Here is a 20748-nt window from a genome sequence, read left to right on the forward strand (position 1 = left end):
TTTTGAACCTACAAGGAAGAAACAGATATAGCATAAAATTGTACGTATGCTTATCCTCAAATACGTATATGGTTATATGTTATACCCCTCTGTATAGGATGGCCTATTTTTGCATAAATCTACCGAACAGGCGAGCGCGCCATGTCCTGACCCGCTAATCAGCTTCACGCCAAAGGTGATAAAAGAGAAGCGTACAGCATATTTCCATCACTACCGCCGTCGTCTCTGAAACCATTTTCTTCATCCCCTTCGCATAGCGTAAGCTTATATCCATGCTTACGAAACATAGAGGAGGAGAGAAAATAACGCCGAACCGCATTGAGGAGGCATGCGTTTATGTACGTTCTACCCCTGGGTCAAAAAAAAAAAAAAAAACCCTCCTATGAAAACGAGAAAGAGCGTCAAGCATACGAAGCCATTTTGAAAAGTGAAATAAAACATTTTAAAAGGCACGAAATGGTGGAATTCATTTTGAGCCTTTTTTTTTCCCCCGAACATTAAACTGGAATTCCTTGAACCGTATGTTGCTCGTATGTATATAAAACACTGCACGCATACGTTCGAACGTCCAGAAGCAAATACAGTTGCATAATCCACGTGCATAGAGCTATCTTAACACCCTTCCATCGGAACATGCATAGCATGCATAACCCACTGCAGCGCAGCCAACCGAAGAAAAAAAAACCTTTTCGATTCCAACCACACAGAAGAGATGAATATAAAAGATTTGCTACACAATGAAATTATCATAATAAAAATAACCGAATTTTTGACCATTCTGGAGATTCAAAATTTAATAATTTCCCTGAGAATTAATGTTAAGACGAACGTATACTTTATGAATGAGTGTCTGTCCATATTGATGGACAAGGAATACACGGAGGAAGAGGAGGGAGAAGACGCGAAGGAAAATTCAGAAGTAAAAAACAATGTCGAAAGGAACGAAGGAGAACTACCCCCCTCTTCAGATATAGCCACAGCTATAGCTACATCGAACCTAAGTGCGAACCAGAATGATAGGCGTAGCCCCTTTGAGGAAAACGAAACACATGAGGGAAATCCTAATTGGAGTAGCACTGCTGAACAAAATGAGTCCCACCCGAACGGGGAAATAATCGATTTGGTGACCTACGAAGAAGAGCGCACGAATAATTTGGGGCACCCCCCACACGAGGAAGCAACAAAGCGAAAGATAAAATCAAAACAACGCAAGTATAAAAACTTTTACGAAAAGAACGTAAAAAAAGGTGGGAAAATGCGATCAATTAGGGAATGCTTGAACATCGATTTTTACTCGAAAGGGAAGAGACCGCTACACAACACAAACTCTGAAAAAGAAGGAAACGAATGGTTCAGAAAATTTTGGCTGTACACACATCTCTCCCACGAAATAATAGATTTGAAAAAAAAATTAAAAAATGGATTTTTAAAAATAAACAATAATGAAATGGTGCCTAAAAATAGGACCAAACGGTTTGATCCTTTTCAGCTTTTCAAATTTAATGGAAAATTTTATACCATTTTTGATGTCCCTTGGGTTTCTGTATATTTCCAATTTTGCTTAAATGCCATTTGTGTATTTTGTCAACAGAAAGTTGACAGGGATTCCTTATGTGTATTTGCAGAGAAAATTAATTTAACTGTGTCAAATAAATTGCTTTTAAATTATTTTAATCATATTATAAAATCTGGAGAGCGTAACTTGCACGTAAACAAGGAGGATAATAATGACCAGGCCATTACAGATCAGCCCCCCGAGGGAGAAGGGGCTGACGAATTGGGGGAGCCCCCACAAAAAAGGAAAAAAATAAGCCTTGATTCTACCGAGGATTGTTACGAACTCGATTGTTCGTCCCTCAGGGATCAACGCCGTGGTGATGATTGGGACAATGTTGTGCGCAAGGAGGATAATGCGGACGCCCGTTCGTGCCGTAGAAGTGTTGACAACCTTCCGCTGGGGGGGAAGAGAGGTGCGATTTCGAAGAAAGACGCCAAGGGTTCCTTCATGGGAGATCATAACGATTCCTTCTCCATGGGAGACACGGAAGGTTCCCTCTCCCTGAGAGACATGGATGGTCCCTTATCCCCGAGAGACATGGAAGGTTCCCTCTCCCTGAGAGACATGGATGGCCCCTTATCCCTGAGAGACATGGATGGTCCCTTATCCCCGAGAGACACGAACGATAGCACCTCGTGGGAGGGAGGAAGCTCCTTCGATGGCATTTCGTGGCAGGGTACAAACAACGACGCATCGCTCCACTCGGAAAATCAGCTGCACGAAGAACGCGTTCAAATCAGAGAAGAATTCCTAGCCGTAAGAAAAACGCACATTTTCTGCGACGATTGCTCAAGGATCCTGGAGTACAGAATGAACATCAAGTCCATTTTTGAAGCGCTGAAAAAAGATTACGAATTGTTAAAAAAACTGAAAATTATGACCAAAACGTTTAAAATCCCCAAACATCTTTTTTGTTTGTGTAATTATTTTTTTTTTAAGGACAAATATATTGTGTATTTTAAAAAAGTTTCCAATCATTTGCAATGTTTGAGAAAAATATTAAAAAAAAAATTAATAAACAACTTTATATTCACCTTTTCGTTAAATTTTTACAAATTTGTAATTCGAGCACTGCTAACATGTGATGACAAGAAAATTTATCATTGCGAGGACATTTTCTTGTTTGGATTTTATGTCAAGTATAGGAATTTACTGAATATGTTTAACAGCCCAAGAATTATTTATGTGTACTACTCCTTCCATGTCATTTTGGAAAAAATTAAAAAGCTTCAACTTCTTTTTAGCCATAAGCATTTCTTAAAGTTGACGCATGATCTGCACTTTGACATCGTCGCCATAATTGAGAAGCTCAAACAATCTGATGCCAAGAAAATTTACAGGGGTATTTCCAAGTACATATATGACAATGTGAATGAAGAAATGCTATCCACGAGAAGCTACGATGAACTCTACGTGTACTTTTTTCAGTGCGTGAAGAATTACAGATTTGTCTAGCCTGGTCACCGCAGTGTGTAGTTACGCCATTTTGCGGGGGGGTTCCTATTAGCATGTGTGCGTGCAGGGAGGGAAAGAGAGAGAAAGAAGGAAAGAAAGAGGAAGAAAGAAAGAAAGAAAGAAAGAGAGGTAGAGAGGTAGAGAGGTAGAGAGAGGGACTACATTCCACGCGCGTTGACGTCATTTCCCATCAGCACCTCGTCTCATTGCAAATTTTGTAGCACTGAGTGAGATTTTTTGTGCATTTTATCATGTACATATATTTTTTCCCCTTTTTTAATCTCCTCCCTCTCCACACCATTTTTTTTTTTTAGTGTTTTAACCTTTTTAAGTTTTTAATTTTTTTTTTTTTGCCCCAATGTCCAACTTAACCCAATTTGCTTCTATCCACCGTGTGTATGAACAGTACATGTGGATTTCCGTTTTGTGTGTCTTTTCTCCTCCGTTGTATTTTCCCTCCTTCTCTTTTGATTTCTCCCTTCCTTTTATTCTTTCATATTTTTTTTTTTTTTTTTTACAACTCACCGCATAGATATGCGGAATTTTACTCACCATATTTAACTGCGCTCTGCGTAAAATTAAACGTACTTTCCCTTTCTATCCCTCCTCTTCTTCCTGTCCACCTGATTACACTTCGCAAAATGCACATCCTTTTTTTTTGCCCTCCAATATAGGAAAAAAATCGTAACTCACATGTACATAATTTTTTTTAAAAAAAATGAAAATTTTACTTCAATTCGAAGCGTTTTATGTTGCTTAATGGTACAAAGAAATACAACAATGTTTCGAAAAAAAAGGGTGGCGACTCCCCGCTTTGCGCTTTGAAAAAAGAGCTGTCAACCCTTAAAAAGGGTGAACCAGAAAAACGGAAACGTGTAAAAAAGCAACATTTACTGCAGGGATGCGTAAACTTAAGATGACCCCTGCTGCTGTTCAGTGCGATGCATGCGCCAACGCAGTCGCGTATGCGTTCCCACTGACTTGGCACATGGTTGTTCCGTCTTCTCTTCCAAAGGGATTCCTGTTCCTCCATATTTCTCCCATTTTTATATCTTTAGCCATTTCCCGCTCTTTCCCTATTTATATACTTACGTTTATGCCCACATACGTGGCCTTCCCTGCGCGGATGCCTCCCCCTTGGGCGGAAGAAACTCCCTACGACAGCTTGTTATTTTCTGGTATATCAAATAAGTCCCCATGGAAGCAGATCAAATAACATGACACGAGGAAGCCCGAAACCCTCAAAATGATTTTCCACTTGTCCGAAATTATGTCCTTCGGCTTTTCTCGAAACATTCCTGGGTAAAACATCTTGTACTAGTTGCGCCGGATGGGGTGGAGAAAAAATGGCGAAAAAAAGCGGAAAAAAACACGGAAAAAAACGCGGAAAAAGTGCGGAAAAAACGCAAAAAAAATGAGGAAAAAATGCGAAAAATAAAGGTGACGCTTAACCACTATAACAAGGCCCTTACAATCCTTCTACACGCACTGCTAAACTACTTTTAAAGGATACAAAATTGTTTAAAAAAAAATTAAAATTCGGATGAACAAATAATAACTGAACGAAGGAACGCAGTTTTGGTTAAAGTTAAAAAAGCATAGAACCGGGAGCAATTTTTTACTCTCATGGCAACATTTCTTTCAACCGCACGCATAACGCAAAACATCTTTGCAGTGGTATCCATAGGTCAACGCACGAATAAACAGAGCATGCGTTTGCCACAATTTTTTTGTTGCCACATTTCGGGGGAATTTTAGCATATGTCGTTCCGCATACGTACGTTGCGCACATGTATATTTATACATTTGCATATTTTTTTTTCTCAAAATGATTTGTAGTGCCTAACGGGAAGGCCTTCCATTTCCGCTCGCCACATCTTTGGACTTCCCCCGTTTTCTCGCGCGTCACCGTTTGCCCATGTGTTAGCGGAAGCATTGTTGCGTTTTGTTTTTTTCCCTCTTGCGAAATGGCCAAATATTTAGGGCCAAAGTAAAGGAGCGAAGTGCACATATACACATATGCATGGCGCCATTTCCGTGCGGCACCAACTGAACAGCGCGCTTCTTCGTTAAAAGTTCTCCACGCCACTTATTCGGGGGTTGGCATAGAGCGCTTTCTGGACATGCTCCGTTCCAATCACCGTCGGGGCGACCTACATGCGTAAGCAAATGAGCCCATTGGAACGAGCGTGAGGATTCCTATACAACGAACGCGCTGCACCACCTACGTCACGCCATCCGCGAGAAGCATGTAAACCAGCAAGGGAGAAGAAACAGAAAAAAAAAAATGATAAAACTAAGCGGCATATATTCCTACTGGCATTACAAAGCTTGGCAACGTGCTACGGCTGGATATTTGAGGACATGTAATATGCCTTTTTTTTTTTTTTAAATTTGCTCATACCGTGAAGCAAACAACGCAATGGCGCACCACACGATATGTCCATAAAAATGGCGAGAATTAGACTAGCCAAATTACGTCAGTTGTTGTTTGTTACGTTATTATTCCAGACAGCTACCACAGCTCTCCGTTTTGTTAATTTTACAGTGTACATCATAGCATATTTTTTTAATTACATCCTGTTAATACTTTGCTAATGTCTTGTTTTATTACCTCCCTTTTTTTGTGTTCACGCTTTTCTCCTACCGATTGCATGTGCCCTTTTTTCCCTCCATTATTTGCTCATTTCCATGCGTACATTTTTTCAACATCCCCTTTCCCCTACAACCACATATGATATTCCCTTTTTTTTTTTAACCCACTAAAGTTATTAAAAACAATTTAGCGAACAACGAAATGGTCGGTTACGTCATTAACGACAAGCATCCCAAGAGCATACGAGTTGCATGTGACAGGTTAGCCTAGTGAGACGATACGTGGGGCCGCCCCTCGGAGGGCAAAAGGGACGCAGGTACGCCTGTCCCCCCATGCGAGTATCCACACCTGGGGAAACGTGTCTTTACCCACCGAGTCGCGGTCAAGCTGAATACACACAAAAGGGGTAAAAGATATGCCACACAAAAAAGGCCTTAGAATAAACACAACACAGTAGCATATTACCCCTAAATAGGCACACGAAAAAAAATGAGAAGGGGGGGGATTCCAGGGAGAGGTTCCCCCCAATGTGCATGAAAAATGCACTTACACATTAAAAAAGGAGAAAAAAAAAAAAAATTATATGGCCAAAATTTTACATAGCCCACATTTTACTTCGCCCCCATTCGGCATACACCCCACAGGTACATGTACGTCGTTCGGTACAAAAAGACCTTCAGGTACACAAAAAAAATTTGGGCGCATGACGAAAAGAGCGAAGCAAAGATCGGAGACATTGTCCGGATTCAACCACTGGGGTATCGGATAGGCCCCTGGAAAAATTACATCCTCGTCAAAATTTTGTACAAGGAAAATAAGGAGTGACATGATAATTCTTTGGGACGTTTCACAGGTGGAGTGATCCTCAAGGGGGGGGGAAAAAACAAATGCTTTTGCGGGGGACCTGTCTTAACTGGCTTCTTTTTTTTTTTATTTCCCTTTTTTCTCGCCTTATCCGTTCATCATACGCCGTTGTGCACATGCTACGTGTAGTTTGCCGTCATCCCATTCTCTGTTTGCACACGCGTTTTTCCCCTCGTCAAATATCTCCCCCCCACACTTGGGTGACAATGATCATGTTAAATTTTTGTTGCCCCAATTTTACTTCTCACAATGGGGGTGCCTATTCGACCGATTATAATTCGACGGTGCATTTATATTTTTAAGAAACAAATTCAAGTTGAAGTTGGACTGCCGATTCTCAGCCTGCACCTGGTGGTGTTCCAGCTCCATATCCTTCATAATTAGTTCCCTATCCATTTTTTTTTTTTATACGCTTTCGTTATAAAAACTTTTTCTTCCTTGGATGTATCAATTTTGAGTTTTTTTTGGATCAACATTTCCCTTTCCAATTCCCTTCGTTTGGCGCTACCGATGAGGGCGTCCATGTATTTGGACTTTCCCTTCTGGTCGCTCTCCTTCTTATTGAATATGTCATCTATGCGGATTTCCTTCTCCACTTCGGCCTTGGCTCCAGCTGCGTCTTCCCTCTCCCTGTGTTTTCTTCCACTTGGGGATTTCGGCAAATATTCCTTCGATCGTTTCTCCCCCCATTTGTCATCACCCCGATGGTCGCTTCTGCTTTCTCCCAGTTCCTTATAGCACGGGCCATACTGCTTCTTCCCCCCCAACCCGTTCGCTCTATCCTCATGCAGTTTCGTCAACTCGTCGCCCCTATAACCCAGGTAGCGAATTTTCTTCTTCTTGTCTGTGTGATCAATTTTTAATTCCTCCCTTGGTTTTGTTTCCCCCGGATTTTCATGCTCATAAATATACTCTCTTATTTCACTTTCGATTTGTTTATTTTTTTCTTCATTTATTTTTTTATTTTGGTTGTTCTCCAATTCGTACGGTTCCTCTTCATCATCTGAGGTCATAAAAAAATCCCCTATTTGATTCTTCACACTGTTTTCTTTGGTTGTGGTCCTCCCCTCTTTATCGCTTTTTCGATCACCTTCCCGACGTCCCTTTTTCAATGCCCCAGTCGATGTGCCTTCCTCGTTACCCGTCCGTTGTCCCGCTCCCTCGCCTGTACTTTTTTTGCCCAGGGATAAATTAATCTTCATCTTGCGTTCTTTGCTGTTTAGCTGGCCCACTTTCCTGCTCAGTCAAAAAGGGAAGCGGCATCTTAAAAGATCAGCATTTCCCACGTCAGCTTTTTACGCGAGCTTTTCACGCGCCCTTTCAGAGCTACTTATATTTTATAAGAATATGTAACGTACGCGTATATACAAATGTGCTGTGTTTCCTACGCAGGTGCAAATTTTACAACTTCGCTTGTGCGGTGTTTAGCCTCATTTGTTTACTTCCCAATTTTTTTTTTTTTTTTAAATTAATTTTTGCCTGTCATTTTGTCCTCTCTTGTTCTCTCCGTTTGTAACATATGAAGATCATCCCTTCAGCGTCAACTTCAGCGAGTTTCGTTTGCATAGCGATACATTCTCGCGGCCTCATTTTCGCGGCCCCTTTTTGGCTCGCCCCAATTGAATTTCACCCTCCCAATTTACCCGCACTCCCCCTCGGTACAGCCAACCCCCCTTGCGCGCGTACCACCTGTGAACATCCCAGCGGGTGCCATTTGTAAAAATGAATATAGAGGACTTCCTAAAATTCAACAACTTAAATTTATGCAAAGATAAAATAGTAAACAGCATCCAACGTAACAAAATCGGCATACTTATAACAAATTTGGGCAGCCCCGAGAAACCGACTTATTGGGCGCTGTACAAATATTTGGCTAGTAAGGAAAAGGGCAGAAACAATCGGGTAGTGCTCTGAGATAGAGCTGCTTCCCCCCCCATACACACCTCCGTGGGGATACGCAATACTCCTTTAAAAAAAAAAAAAATAAAATAAAATACACCCTATAATGCGCATATACATCATACATATTGTACCACATCCGCGCATATTAACTTATTATTTTATTTTTTAATTTTCCGGACACCCCTACCCCTTTTAGAGTTCCTGGGCGACCCTCGAGTTGTCAAGCTGAATCGCTTTTTGTGGCTGCCCCTGCTCTACGGATACGTACTGCCCTTCCGCAGCGGTAACAATAAAAAAAGAGGGAAAAAATTATTTCGAAAAAAAGACACCCTTCTGAGGGCAACCAAGACGCTCGTTATGCCTATTTACACCGCCGCAAGGTGACACGAAAAAGATATGCATGGCATTTCCCACACCCCTGATCACCATCTCATGTGTGCTCCCCGCAGGGAAGTCCCTATCCAAATATAAAAATGTATGGACAGACGAAGGGTCCCCTCTATGCGTGAACACGCATAACCAGTGCGCCGCGTTGAAGGAGCGTTTATTTGCAATGTAACTGAGAGAGAAAAAAAAAAGAAGACCTCCTATGAATCTGCGTTCATGTGGGCATTCACAAAAATGTAGAAATCGCCTGCTTTCATTTGTGTGGGAAAGACTAATCAATCAGTGTTTGGTAGAATCACGCGTTATTCACACGAATGGGAAGAGCGTCACCACCCCAACGCCGACATGGCCACCACTCCACAACCTCGCAGGTACAAGGACAAAGTCACGATTACCTACGGAATGCGATACGGAGAAAGGTCCATAAAAAGAGCATTGGATTATTTGAAAAGCAAAAACATAAACAAGCTTCTAGTAGTGCCCCTATATCCCCAATCGGCCGAATGCACAGTAGCATCCACGCTTGATTGCATAGGTGAAAATTTAAAAAAGTGGAATAACATCCCAGAGTTGAGATTTCTATCGGGATACTGTCTAAATGAAAAGTACCTAAATAGTATCACTGAGAGTATTCAAAATTTTTGGAAAATAAATGGAAAGGGAAATAAATTAATCATATCATACCATTCCATACCTACTAAAACGGTGGAAGATGGAGATTTATATCCTTTTTTTTGTATCGAGAGTACAAACCAGTTGATTAAAAAGCTCAACCTTAAGAAGGAAGATTATATATTGGCTTTTCAATCCAGAATAGAAGGACAGAAATGGATACAACCATGTATCGAAAATATTTTAAAACAGTTGTCTTTTGAAGGATGTAATGTCGTCGATGTCGTTTGTCCATCCTTTTCCGCTGACTGCTTGGAGACATTGGAAGAAATTGAAATCACTTATCGCCAGCAGTTCCTTAAGCATGGCAATGGGCGTCTACGATATATAAGCTGCTTAAATTATTCAAAAGTGGGCATTGATTTTCTCATGGGTATTATTCAGGAGAACATGGTCGGATGGTAGGCACGCAAGAAGATTGATTGCCTGCCTTCCATCCGTCACCATTCCATCAAATGGCACATTTGAATCATCCCAACGGTACAGAGATATATGTATACTGTGCCTACATACACATTTGCGCGTTCCCAGTCGGGAGTCTACCCCTTCCCCCAGCTGCATACATTAGCAATGCAGAAAAAAAAAAAAAATGTGCACAGCTGGGTATGCACATCAAGGTTATTCTCACCCCTTATTGGCCGACCATTTTTCATTTGGCTAAAAATTATAAAAAGGAGAACAAAATGGTATCTTGTACAAAATATTTTTTTTTTTGCTTACCAGTGACAGGAATTTTTTTTTTTTTCACCCCATTTGCTATGTAAATTGAAGGCAAGAATGCCAACCATTTGTCGTTAATTTTTTTCCTTCCCCCCAATTTTAACAACCCCTCTGCTCGAATGCATCCATACCCCCGTGCGGAGCAGTATGAACGTAGGTGTATACATGTTTTATTTAAAAAAATGCTTCTTGGAAATCCCTCGCGTTGCGTCATTTGTTGCTACATAAAACGCCCCTTCTGATAAGCGCTACGCAAACTAAAGAGAAAGCTAAAATGCAGTTGTATTTGCGACTTGCCAAGGATAGGCCGACTTTATGCCGTCGTAGAAATGAAAAAAAAAAAAAAACATAAAACAATACAAAATAAAACAAAACAAAACAAAACAAAGCAAAATAAATAAAGCAAAATAAAGCAAACCCACCTTTCGATAATGAAAGGGACTTACCCCGAAGGAGAAAGCAATATGCCATTTTTAATGCGGAGCACAAGAACCTCCGTGCAAATGAGCAAGCTATGAGGAGAACGCGTATTGCAAACGCATGTATAGAATAAATCCACATTCGCTTTTAAGTTTAACAATTAGCGATTCTCCAGGGAGCACTGCTCGACATGCGCATTCGAAATGTTCCTTCGAGTGGATTAACAAACCAGCGCGCTTAGAACGGTGAACAGTAATTCCTTTTTCTCCTTTTTAAAAAAAGCAAAAAAAAAAAAAAAAAAAAAAAAAGTAAATATGAACGAGTGGAAGTTCCCATAGGAAGAAATGGCCTCGTAAGAAGAAGGGAACCGGAAAAAACTGCCCCTGCGAAAGAGCAAGCATAGCATGAATAGCTAAACAGCGCCGCATAGCGCTGCTTATATTATACCCATTTTTACCCCCCAACAATTTGATAAGCTAAATTCCAAGAATTAACATTGTCAGATCAGCTGTGCCCTGGCAGAAAAACAATTTGAAAAATAGACGAGGGGAAAAAGAAGATAGAGAAAAGTAAGAAGTTGTTACCACCCCGTGAGTGAAGCAAAAAAAAAAAAAGGCCCCACCTCGTGACAGATAGCTAATCAGCCAAATGGAAGACCCCATCACGAGGTTCTACAAATGCAGAAAAACCTGTTGTGAGATGCTCGAGGACAGGGGATACATCATAACACCCAGAGAGAAGCTGGAAAACTTTGCCACATTCAAGGAGCAATTTGAGGAAAATGAAAAATTGTAAGAAAGAACACTTAAAAAATTCACACGTGTGATAAAGGACATTTGCAAATGCATACTCCTCCACGTTGGAAAAAACGTGCCGAGTTTTTTTTTTTTTTTTCTTACCCTCTTTTTTAAAATAATAAACTGCTGTGCAAAGAAGCATGTACGATGATCAACCCTCCCACACCTTTTCCCTCGCTTCCTTTTTCAGACGATCCAGAATGACTATCATTACAAGTCACAAGAACGACGCAAACAACAAAATTATAGTTTACTTCGCAGATGAAATTAAAAAAACGGGAGTCAAACCTTTGAGAGAGTAACACACCAAAGACGCTAAAAATGCGTGCGACCGTCGGGGTCGTATCTACTTATATAATGTCACATGCTACCTCTTCACACCTATCGCTACCCTTCACATACAATTTTAACTTTATATAAAAATATAACCATACAGGCTGACGGAAAAAATGGATGAAAAGTCAATTCAGAGAGCAATACTTGTGACGCAAAATACGTTGACGCCCTTCGCTCGAGATGTAATTCTTATGCGCACAAGCATAATATGATAATTTTGTTTCTCCTTTTTTATATATAAAAAATGAACATGGTTTTTATTTATTTATTTTTTTTTCCACCTGTCGACACCTACATCCTGTGCTTTCACTCCTATATAGGCAATTAAGGAAGCTGCCCCCAGACACATCATAGAAAATTTTTTGGACACCGAATTGTTGGTAAGCATAGTTAAAAAAAAAAAAAAAAATTAACAAATTATTTGTGTTAACAAAAAAGGTGATACCTTCGTGTTTGCGAAGAGATGAAAAGGGGTATAAACTTACCACGCGGGGATCTCCATTTTGGGGAGGGCACACCTTGTTACCCGCAAGTAACTCCTGACGCAACAAAGATATGTATCTCGTCAATTTCAACTTTCGCCAGGTTAACATAACCAAGCACGAGCTGGTTCCAAAGCACATCCCCCTCACGAGTGACGAAAAAAGGAACCTCCTACAAAGATATAAGGTAAAACTATAAAGGAAACCACAAAGAGGAGAAACCTGCAAAGGAAAAGAAACGCATGAGCAGAGTGAAATTGTGCGGTTTTACTATGCAATATTCTACGCCCTTTGGGGTGATATTAAAATTGATCAAACGGGAAATAAACCCATATGCTTCGTTATGTTAGTACTCGCATTGAAGCAGGCGTGGAGGAGAATTTTCCATTCCTATGCTTCTTTCCCCTATACCTCTGTCCCCTATATTTCTTTCCCCCGCATATTTCGCCCACTGCTTTATTTTCAGATTAAAGAAAACAAGTTGCCTCGAATTCAAGACGTGGATCCTGTGTGTCGATACTTCGGCCTCGCAAAAGGACAGGTAAAAAAAAAAAAAGGTGCTAATGGCAAGGAGCCCGTTTTCGCCGCACACAGTTGCCCGTTTGCCCATGCGATTCGTCCCCCAAGTGCATCATATTTTTGTATGCTTTCATGCTTTCGTGCTTTCATGCTTTCGTGCTTTCACGCTTTCATGCTTTCCCCTTCCATTTCGCAGGTTGTTAAAATAATCAGGCCCAGTGAAACAGCTGGTAGGTACGTGACCTACAGGCTCGTGGTTTGAAAGCGACCCATTTCGTGTGTCGACTTCACCTCCCTGCAAAATTGCCGATCCATTTTTGTCATTTTTTTTTTTCCTGTTTTCTTCCTTGTTACCACGATATCGTGTGAACATGTATTCATGCTGTTCCCGATTTCACGCCATCATAATAGTGAGCATGCGTGCAGTTGCTTCTCCGAGTTTTTCTCCCCCACGTAGTAACCGATTTGAATGTTTGCTTTTCCAGCTCCTTTTTATTTCGTTTACTCATTACCATTGTTTTTGATACTTCAAAATTAAAAACTCTTTGCTAAACTTGGCAATTTTTTAACCTTTTCAAATTGGTAACACATTTCGGGGGACATGTTGAAGGTGGGCTACACGATTAGGAGTATTCAGTGTGCACCCCATTTAGACGCGTCTCACCCAAATGGCACCACCTCTGACGACTAGTCGCTACTCTAGGGGGGTGGCTCAAAACTGGAGGCTTGGTTGGCCCAAATAGAAACCTTATTCCGTTCTGCCACTGCGAACAAGCCGGAAAAAGGATGGAAGTCAACGAAATTGTAGCAGTTAAACTTATATGTCTTAATGGAGTCTATCACTTCCATTTGATGTAAATCACACAAGTTAACAGAACAGTTGTCCGTAATTGAAATAAAGAGTTTACTATCCGATCTTATCACCAAATTACTCATATTATATTTTGGGCAGTGTGCCTTCTTAACCAAACAGACCTGTTCATTTTGTCCCAATGTAAGGGAGTACACAGAATTGTTGCTAGTACTAACTACGCATTTGTTTTTATTTATGTGATAACTTAGGACATTTTCCTTCACGTCTATTATAAAACTCGAAACCAGCTGGTTAGTCATCCTAAAATCGTAGATTAAAAAAAAAAACGGTTCGTAACATGCCAGGATATACGAGTCTCCCCAAAATGAAATTGGGTAAATATCCAAAATGTCACTACAGAACTTCAATTCGCTGTTCAAAATAGATTTATTTTCTTTCTGCATTCCACTGGAGGATAACATTTTGATCTCTCCAAGACTTTTCTTTATTTTGTTAAATCGTATGACGAGCGTGTTACTACTTCCTTCGTTCGAGGCACTGCATAGGGTATTGTTACGCGGCAAATCTGCTTGAGTCCGCAGGTCATAGATGGCAATGTCCCCATTGTGATTTACAGGCGTGACTATTTTTCCATTTACAGAGTACGGCTTGGCATACGTATAATTGTTGGCGTCTAATTTTACAGCACAATGGTTACGCTTTATGTCCCATAATTTTACCGACCCTTCTTTTGTTTTTACAAAAAAATGGTCCTTATCAAAAAGGGATGCATATAATGCACTATAATTTGATACCTTGTAATTCCCTGTGCTTGTTAAATTATTTAAATCCCATAAAGTTACCATTCCGCAATCGCAGCTAGAGATCAACACATCTTCGCTGCAAAATTTCACGCTGCATATGTTGTCTGCATGGTTGCTCAGGTAAAACAGCGCCTTTCTTCCGTTTTCACTTACCATGCTTCTCCCGTTTTCCACGTCCATGTTCAGCTCGTCATGCGTCAACGTGGAAAGGGTGGAACAGTTGGGGGAGTTACACAAAATTGTACTTGGAAGGTACTTCCCCAATTTTGCCCTTTAAAAAAATGGCTGCAAAAACCATCGGATTGGGACCATTTGCGAAGCACCAATTTGAGGTGCCTAACTCAATAGGTGCATGATTCTCTGCGTTCAACATGTGGAGAGGTAAAAAAAAAAAAAAACGTAAAAGGTGCGGGGCACACCAATTTGATAAAAAAAAAAAAAAAAACGCTTCACAAAAAAATGAACAAATGGGCGTAACCCACGAATGAGACCCAGCGCGAGGGGGCAAAACAAAGGACGCCGAATTGGGGAGGAAAAAATATAGGGCGCTGAAAAGGTGAATCAGAATTGTCGAGCATTCAACTGTGCACATGCAGACCGACACTTGTAAAAAAAAGGGGAAGGGAAGAAAATGAGATGGGGGGGCTTCATATACCCATCCGGAGGGCCCCACTCTGCTGGTGCAATCCGTTGGCACGCCAAGAAAAAAAGAAAAAAAAAAAGAAAAAAAAGAGAAAAAAAGAAAAACATTAACAGCACAGTACACAAATTCGATGCCGCTACCAGTTTGACGCCGCTAATCACGATACTCGCCGCCCCTCCCCGGACGCTTCACTGGATGATCCTGATGGGGTCCCTGAATTTCCAGTGGAGCGCATTTATTTCTCGCTCCAGCTTGTCCGTAAACAACACATCCTCCGTGAGCGAGTACAAATTCTCGCGCAGCTGCAGGAAGTCGGACACGCCGATAACAGTGGACGTGACGAACGATCGTGTGTACACCCATTTTAGGGCAGCCACAGTCAGGTTGGGGAAGTAGTACTTCTGACTTAAATAATACAACTCCCGAATGATATACGTAGCTATGGATCCTCGCAACCGCTTCATGTAGGAAGGGAACTTTTGCATTCTCCCCTTGGTGGTGTAATCTGTGTACTCTAAATACTTCCCAGTTAAAATACCCGCACACAGGGGTGAATAAGCCAAAATTGAAACATTAGCATTTTGGGGTCTACAAATTTCAAGAAACCCTTTTTCTACATCATTACGACACAATAAATTATATTCTAACTGCACCGATACGGGTGGAGATATGTGCAATTGTTTACATAAATCGTAAAATTTGAGTAAGCCAAAGGGAGTTTCATTACTTAGTCCCCATTCTCTAATTTTCCCTTTTTTTTTTAATTCATTAATTGCTTGCAGCTGCTCTACAAAGGGCACAAAGTCGTCATAGTACTTGTTATAGTCGTAAAGTACATCACTATAATCTCCTGAGGACTGATTGGGATAGTACCTATCTGGCCAATGCAGTTGCAGCAGGTCGATATAATTCGTCTTCAATCTCATCAAGCAGTTATCCACACTCGAAATGATATTCTCCTTGCTCAACGTGATCAGGTTGTCATCTCTCTGACTCTGCTTCCACTTCTCTAGTTCTTTCATTTTTTCCATCGCTTCGTAGTCCTTTTTGAAATATAACTCCTCCTTTCTTTTTAGTTCCTCGAGCTTTTCCATCGGGCTTTTGCTCTCCTCCTTGGAGTAGGCACCCTGCTCGTGGTTGCCCTGGTTGGGGCTGCCCTGGTTGGGGTTACCCTGGTTGGAGTTACCCTGGTTGGGGTTACCCTGGCCGTTCGCTGATGCGCCTCCCCCGGAGCCATGTGTATAGGCAGCTCCACCAGCCGCTGTTCCAGCCGCTGTTCCAGTCGCACCCCCCCGCTTGTACTTCCTAGCCCAAGGAATCTTATCCGTCCTGCCGCAAATCTTCGTCGCGATGACAAACTTGTGCCGGTTCGCCTTCCCCTTAGCCCTAATCCAGTTTCCTAAAATTTCTTCCGATAACCCAAAGTAGTTCTCGCTAACAGGCAAGGGATATATTTCGGCCGTATCGAAAAAATTCACCTGAAACTCCTCATAAGCATAATCAAATAGTTCGTGAGCCAATTTTTGATCCACATAATTTCCGAAATTCATGGTGCCTAAGCAAATTTCAGAAACAGCTAAATTGCTATTCCCCAAATAGTGGTATCTCATATCGGGTTTATCTTTCCCATTTTTTTTAACACAATAAAATTGGCTATATTTTTGATACTCGATTAAATTTCCGTAAGGATATTTTACATACCTCCATGATTCTAATCCTATGGGTTCTTTATTACACCCCCCTGTCAAAACATCACTTAACATTGGTTGCCTAAAAATTTCATTATCTAGCTTTTTCTTAGGTATGATAATTTCTTTGCCATAATATCTTCTGTCTTCCTCTAACTCTGATTTATATGGTGGTGTTTCATGCACTGTGTTTCGAAACGGTTTGTAATAATTTCTTCTTTTATATTCGAAGTAGTAATTCCTTTCTTTGTCATAGTACGTGATTATATAATCATATGTCGGATTGTCAAAGTCCGCCTTCACCAACTTGATATTTTTATCTTCATTATATTCTAATGGGAGCATAATCCAATCCTCCTCTTTAATGCCCTGACTTTTTATGCCAAAAGATCCTTGGAAATTTTCTTTGGCCTTCTTCAATTCGTCTGTATTCCACAAATTTTTTATTTTCTCATAATTTGCATTATCCACGATGTATATTCCTTCTTCTAAATTGTACACTCGATATTCTATGTCCACTCCCCTGATGTTAATTTTTTTTGCTTCCATTTCTTCTACGTACTTATAAGTCACGTCGTCTTCCTTCAGGGGACGGCGATTCTCCGGTACAGCGTCAACACTCGTTTTTTTTTGTCCATACTGGTTTGTTACTCCCGTTGGGAAAGTCTGCCCTCGGTTATTCTTCCCTTCCCTGATCAGGCTCAACATATAGTCGTTGGGATCTCCCTTGCGCTCATTCATGTGTAGCGCGAATTGTTTGGTCTGGCTAGTACGTTCGATCCGCTTTGTACGCGCGGTCCGCTTGGTACGTTCAGTCCGCTTGATACGCTCAGTCCGCTTGGTCCTCCTTTTTGTCCCCTGGTCCAAGTCTCTCAAGTGGTGCCCCCCCGGTGTTATGAAGTACCTCACTTCCTTTTGTTTCCCCTTTTTGTTCCATTCCGGTTGGGGGGGTTCCCCCCTGAGGTGGCGTTTCAGAGCGGCTCCCCTCCTGCTGCAGATACTGTTGCCGCTATTGTTGCCGCTACTGTTGGCACTACTGTAGGCACTACTTCCTCCCCGCACAACTGCGCGGCTAACTCTGCTCTTCCCTGAAAGAAGCCCCACTCCATTGCAATTCGCTTCACCCCCCAGCAGGAACAACGCGCACAAAGCGTGCATACACCTTAATGCGTCCCTTTTCTTCATCTTTTAATTTGTTTCCTCTTAGTAGCTTACCCATAAGAGGAACAAAATTTCGATCCTCACTTCGCCCCCTGCTCCATGATAGCCATTTCGTTGCACTCTCCCTTAAAAAAAAAAAAACCTATGCGGGCAAGCGGTTCCATTGAATGTAGAAATATCCCTTTTTCAATTTAAAAGCATTTCAATTTACACATTTGGTTCCAATTGGGATAAAAAAAGAAAGAATGAAACGAGTTCAGAAAATTCTCACATATTTTAACATTGAAAGAAAAAAAAAAAGTGAAGTGGGAAATTACGCTTCCGATTTTGCGAACAGGATTGCATTTTCACCAATCCGGGTGGGCTCAACAATGACCCAATATTTTGCCGCAAGTTGGCCTAACATATGACCCCAATTTGACCTAATATATATATTTTTTTTTCCCTCCCCAAACCGGTAGCTATATGTTTACCCATGTGCATGTTCGCCACAGGCTTACACATGTAAAGATACTTCGCGCAGACATGGCACATCCCCACGGGTGGCCCGCTTCAAAACGTTCGGCCAGAAGAACAATCCCCCCGATGTGTTTCACAAATGGGGCGCCTTAAAATGACGACCTGCTTACCCGTTCGGCGCTCTCTGCTGCACTTTTAAGCTTCTCCCCCCGAGAAATAGGGCGAGGGTTATTTTATTGTGCCCATTTCTTACACTACTTGGCGTTTTTTTTTTTTTGCACCTCACTTTGGCACTGAAAAAATTTTTAATTAAAACTGTTTGAAGGTGAAGACGGGGGAAATTAAAGAGGGGCGCAACTGCCAAGAGGGAACCCGCCAAGCACGCACGAAGGTACGAAAGTGAAAGGGTACGAACGTGCGAAACTACGAACGTGCGAATGTGCAAATATGCGAAGGTACGCAGAGTGGGCGAGAAAAGGGCGGACCCCCGCCTGCCGCTTCACATAAAAGCAGCTGCACAAAATGGACCAAAGAGGTGCCCTACGTTAATGCAGACAAGCGTGTTCACGTGAGCTGACCATCACAGCGGCCCTCGACGCTGACCGACACACCTAGCTTTTTTTCTTCTTCGTTTTCTTCAAATTCTGGTTAATCGCCACGGAGAAGTCTATGTCGGATGAATCGTCATTCGAGACGGCAGACGAGTCGGCGTGCTTCTTCGCACTCGTGTTCCTTTTATCGTCCTCAAAATTTGGGTGTCCCTTAAAATACGGGTTTGAGCGCACAGTGGCGTCTATCCTGTCATTCGCCGTTCTGATGACACCCGTCGTTTGCGATCCTGCAGGGTTAAGTATCTCCTTTCTGGGCACCTCGCTCGTTCTTTGCATTTTCAAATTATGCAGATGCGAGTTGGTGTCACTGAATTCTTGTCTTTTTATCTTCCCCACATCTGCATTTCCAAGGTCCACTTTGTTTTTTGTGCCGAGGTCACTACTGATGTCGCTGATGTCGCTGATCTCGTCATCATACTTATCCATGTAGGCAAACTCGTCACCATTCTTTGCTCCTCTTTTCTGTTTCAATTTTCGAAGCTCTTCGTTTAAGAGGTACTGACTTGTGTGAGTAGTATCCCCTAGGGTTGTTTCACCCTGCGCGGATTTTTCTTTTTCTTCCTTCTTCACCTCCTGCGAATATATGTACTGTTCATATTTCTTTATAATTTGTTCAATGTTGAGATTATTTTTTACTGATTTGTTGGGGGGGATAACCAACGGTTTTGCATGAACATTTGTGTCATCATATTTTATGTGCACAGGATTGGAAGAATATTTGATCTGTAAATTTTTCTTTTTCAAGCTATTTCTTAAATGTTTATCTTCCTCTAAAGCATCTTCTAAAATTTTCAAAATGCTTTTAACTCTTTTTTTAGCTAGCTCGATAGCTTCAAGTATTTTTTCATACGATATGGGTGACCCCCCTGGTTTCAATATACTCACTAATTTTCCGTTTTTATTAAGTGCAACGGATAATTTGGAGGACATAAATTCTTCTTCCTGTATGGATGGATCGATCAGGCATATGTCTTCACAATTAAAGTACGCAAAGGTTGTCAAAATAGGAGTATTATGAATAGACAATGGTGTGTAATTGGTCTCCCCTTCTTCGATAATAATATTTCCACTACTATCAACTGTCACTTCATTATTTCGATAATGTACTAAAGCACTGTAGGCAGACAAATAACAAGAGTCATATAAATTCCCATCATTTTCTATCACAATAATGCTTACTAGCAAACACCATACTTTCTTGTGGGGGATAATACATAAAGATTCAAAATTTAAAAGATTACTTGATTTTAAAATTCTTTCAATTAAATTTTTAATTTCCAAACATTCATCACTAATTTGGGAATTATCATTTACGTTTGTAAAACTATCTATATCTAAATTTACTTTGATCATTCCTTCACATGGTCTCTTATCAAAAGGCTTCACAATTTCACTCGTAATTTTACATATAACCTTTGTATGCCCAATGGAAACCTCTACATTTCCATGTTCTCCCAAAAAGTATATCGAAATGTTTCTTGAGTCTTCAAAGTTTCGTCCATCCAATCGCAGCTTCTTTTTCAAGTTGCACCAGAAAAAGTTCGCATTGTTTTTGCAGCTCTTCATTATGTATTGACATCGTCATTTGAAGATGGGAAGGGGACAACTACGTAAAAAAAAAATTCTAACGAATTGAAAATAAAAAAAAAAAAACAAATGAGTCTTCACTTCACAATTTTAAAGTCATTTCTACTTAAAGGTGATTCATTTGTTAGCATCCCTGCTCCAACGCATTAGCGAATTCCCCCCTTTTTTACAATTCAAAAAAAAAAATTAACCAACTGAATGGTAAAAATAAGAAAAAAAAATATATATATATATATACATACATTTATAACGAGTATGCCAACTTCTTGCGAAC

General features: G+C 40.9%; 9 protein-coding genes across 9 annotated transcripts; 4 read left to right on the top strand and 5 right to left on the bottom strand.

The window, feature by feature from the left end:
- Window positions 1-707: 707 nt before the first annotated feature.
- Window positions 708-3011, top strand: PCYB_111530 (hypothetical protein; the record flags this gene model as incomplete). Its single annotated transcript, XM_004223031.1, has 1 exon — window positions 708-3011. A coding segment is annotated over exon 1 (2298 nt), but the record flags the coding sequence as incomplete, so codon positions are not given.
- Window positions 3012-3740: 729 nt separating this feature from the next.
- On the bottom strand, window positions 3741-4324 carry PCYB_111540 (hypothetical protein; the record flags this gene model as incomplete). The annotated part of the gene is made up of 2 exons (XM_004223032.1): window positions 3741-3855; window positions 4173-4324. The coding sequence occupies 2 exons, from the start codon at window positions 4322-4324 to the stop codon at window positions 3741-3743; spliced, it is 267 nt and encodes an 88-aa protein (XP_004223080.1).
- Window positions 4325-5300: 976 nt separating this feature from the next.
- Window positions 5301-6434, top strand: PCYB_111550 (50S ribosomal protein L17; the record flags this gene model as incomplete). The annotated part of the gene is made up of 3 exons (XM_004223033.1): window positions 5301-5379; window positions 5782-5869; window positions 6254-6434. The coding sequence occupies 3 exons, from the start codon at window positions 5301-5303 to the stop codon at window positions 6432-6434; spliced, it is 348 nt and encodes a 115-aa protein (XP_004223081.1).
- Window positions 6435-6731: 297 nt separating this feature from the next.
- On the bottom strand, window positions 6732-7744 carry PCYB_111560 (hypothetical protein). The gene is made up of 2 exons (XM_004223034.1): window positions 7403-7744; window positions 6732-7330 (listed from the first exon to the last, which is right to left on the bottom strand). The coding sequence occupies exons 1-2, from the start codon at window positions 7673-7675 to the stop codon at window positions 6854-6856; spliced, it is 750 nt and encodes a 249-aa protein (XP_004223082.1). The 5' UTR covers window positions 7676-7744; the 3' UTR covers window positions 6732-6853.
- Window positions 7745-8195: 451 nt separating this feature from the next.
- On the top strand, window positions 8196-9839 carry PCYB_111570 (ferrochelatase; the record flags this gene model as incomplete). The annotated part of the gene is made up of 4 exons (XM_004223035.1): window positions 8196-8349; window positions 8572-8658; window positions 8825-8930; window positions 9134-9839. 4 exons carry the CDS (start codon window positions 8196-8198, stop codon window positions 9837-9839), a joined length of 1053 nt encoding a protein of 350 aa, XP_004223083.1.
- Window positions 9840-11222: 1383 nt separating this feature from the next.
- On the top strand, window positions 11223-13238 carry PCYB_111580 (DNA-directed RNA polymerase II 23 kDa polypeptide; the record flags this gene model as incomplete). Its single annotated transcript, XM_004223036.1, has 7 exons — window positions 11223-11365; window positions 11562-11669; window positions 11808-11889; window positions 12028-12087; window positions 12293-12376; window positions 12656-12730; window positions 12905-13238. The coding sequence occupies 7 exons, from the start codon at window positions 11223-11225 to the stop codon at window positions 12968-12970; spliced, it is 618 nt and encodes a 205-aa protein (XP_004223084.1). The 3' UTR covers window positions 12971-13238.
- A 169-nt stretch (window positions 13239-13407) lies between these two features.
- Window positions 13408-14505, bottom strand: PCYB_111590 (hypothetical protein; the record flags this gene model as incomplete). Its single annotated transcript, XM_004223037.1, has 2 exons — window positions 13408-13822; window positions 13874-14505. The coding sequence occupies 2 exons, from the start codon at window positions 14503-14505 to the stop codon at window positions 13408-13410; spliced, it is 1047 nt and encodes a 348-aa protein (XP_004223085.1).
- A 655-nt stretch (window positions 14506-15160) lies between these two features.
- PCYB_111600 (oxidoreductase aldo/keto reductase domain containing protein) lies at window positions 15161-17397 on the bottom strand (the record flags this gene model as incomplete). The annotated part of the gene is made up of 1 exon (XM_004223038.1): window positions 15161-17397. A coding segment is annotated over one exon (2237 nt), but the record flags the coding sequence as incomplete, so codon positions are not given.
- Window positions 17398-18887: 1490 nt separating this feature from the next.
- PCYB_111610 (exosome complex exonuclease) lies at window positions 18888-20453 on the bottom strand (the record flags this gene model as incomplete). The annotated part of the gene is made up of 2 exons (XM_004223039.1): window positions 18888-20080; window positions 20129-20453. The coding sequence occupies 2 exons, from the start codon at window positions 20451-20453 to the stop codon at window positions 18888-18890; spliced, it is 1518 nt and encodes a 505-aa protein (XP_004223087.1).
- Window positions 20454-20748: the final 295 nt, after the last annotated feature.

This window comes from Plasmodium cynomolgi, chromosome 11 (assembly GCF_000321355.1).
Source record: "Plasmodium cynomolgi strain B DNA, chromosome 11, whole genome shotgun sequence".
Taxonomy (NCBI): domain Eukaryota; phylum Apicomplexa; class Aconoidasida; order Haemosporida; family Plasmodiidae; genus Plasmodium; species Plasmodium cynomolgi.

Excerpts from the sequence above, each read along its gene's own strand:
- PCYB_111560 (XM_004223034.1), bottom strand. The coding sequence starts at position 7,675 with ATGAAGATTAATTTATCCCTGGGCAAAAAAAGTACAGGCGAGGGAGCG. Across the intron at positions 7,331-7,402 it reads AAGAAAAAAATAAACAAATC|ATTGATCACACAGACAAGAA; the intron begins GAAAGTGAAATA and ends GAGGAATTAAAA.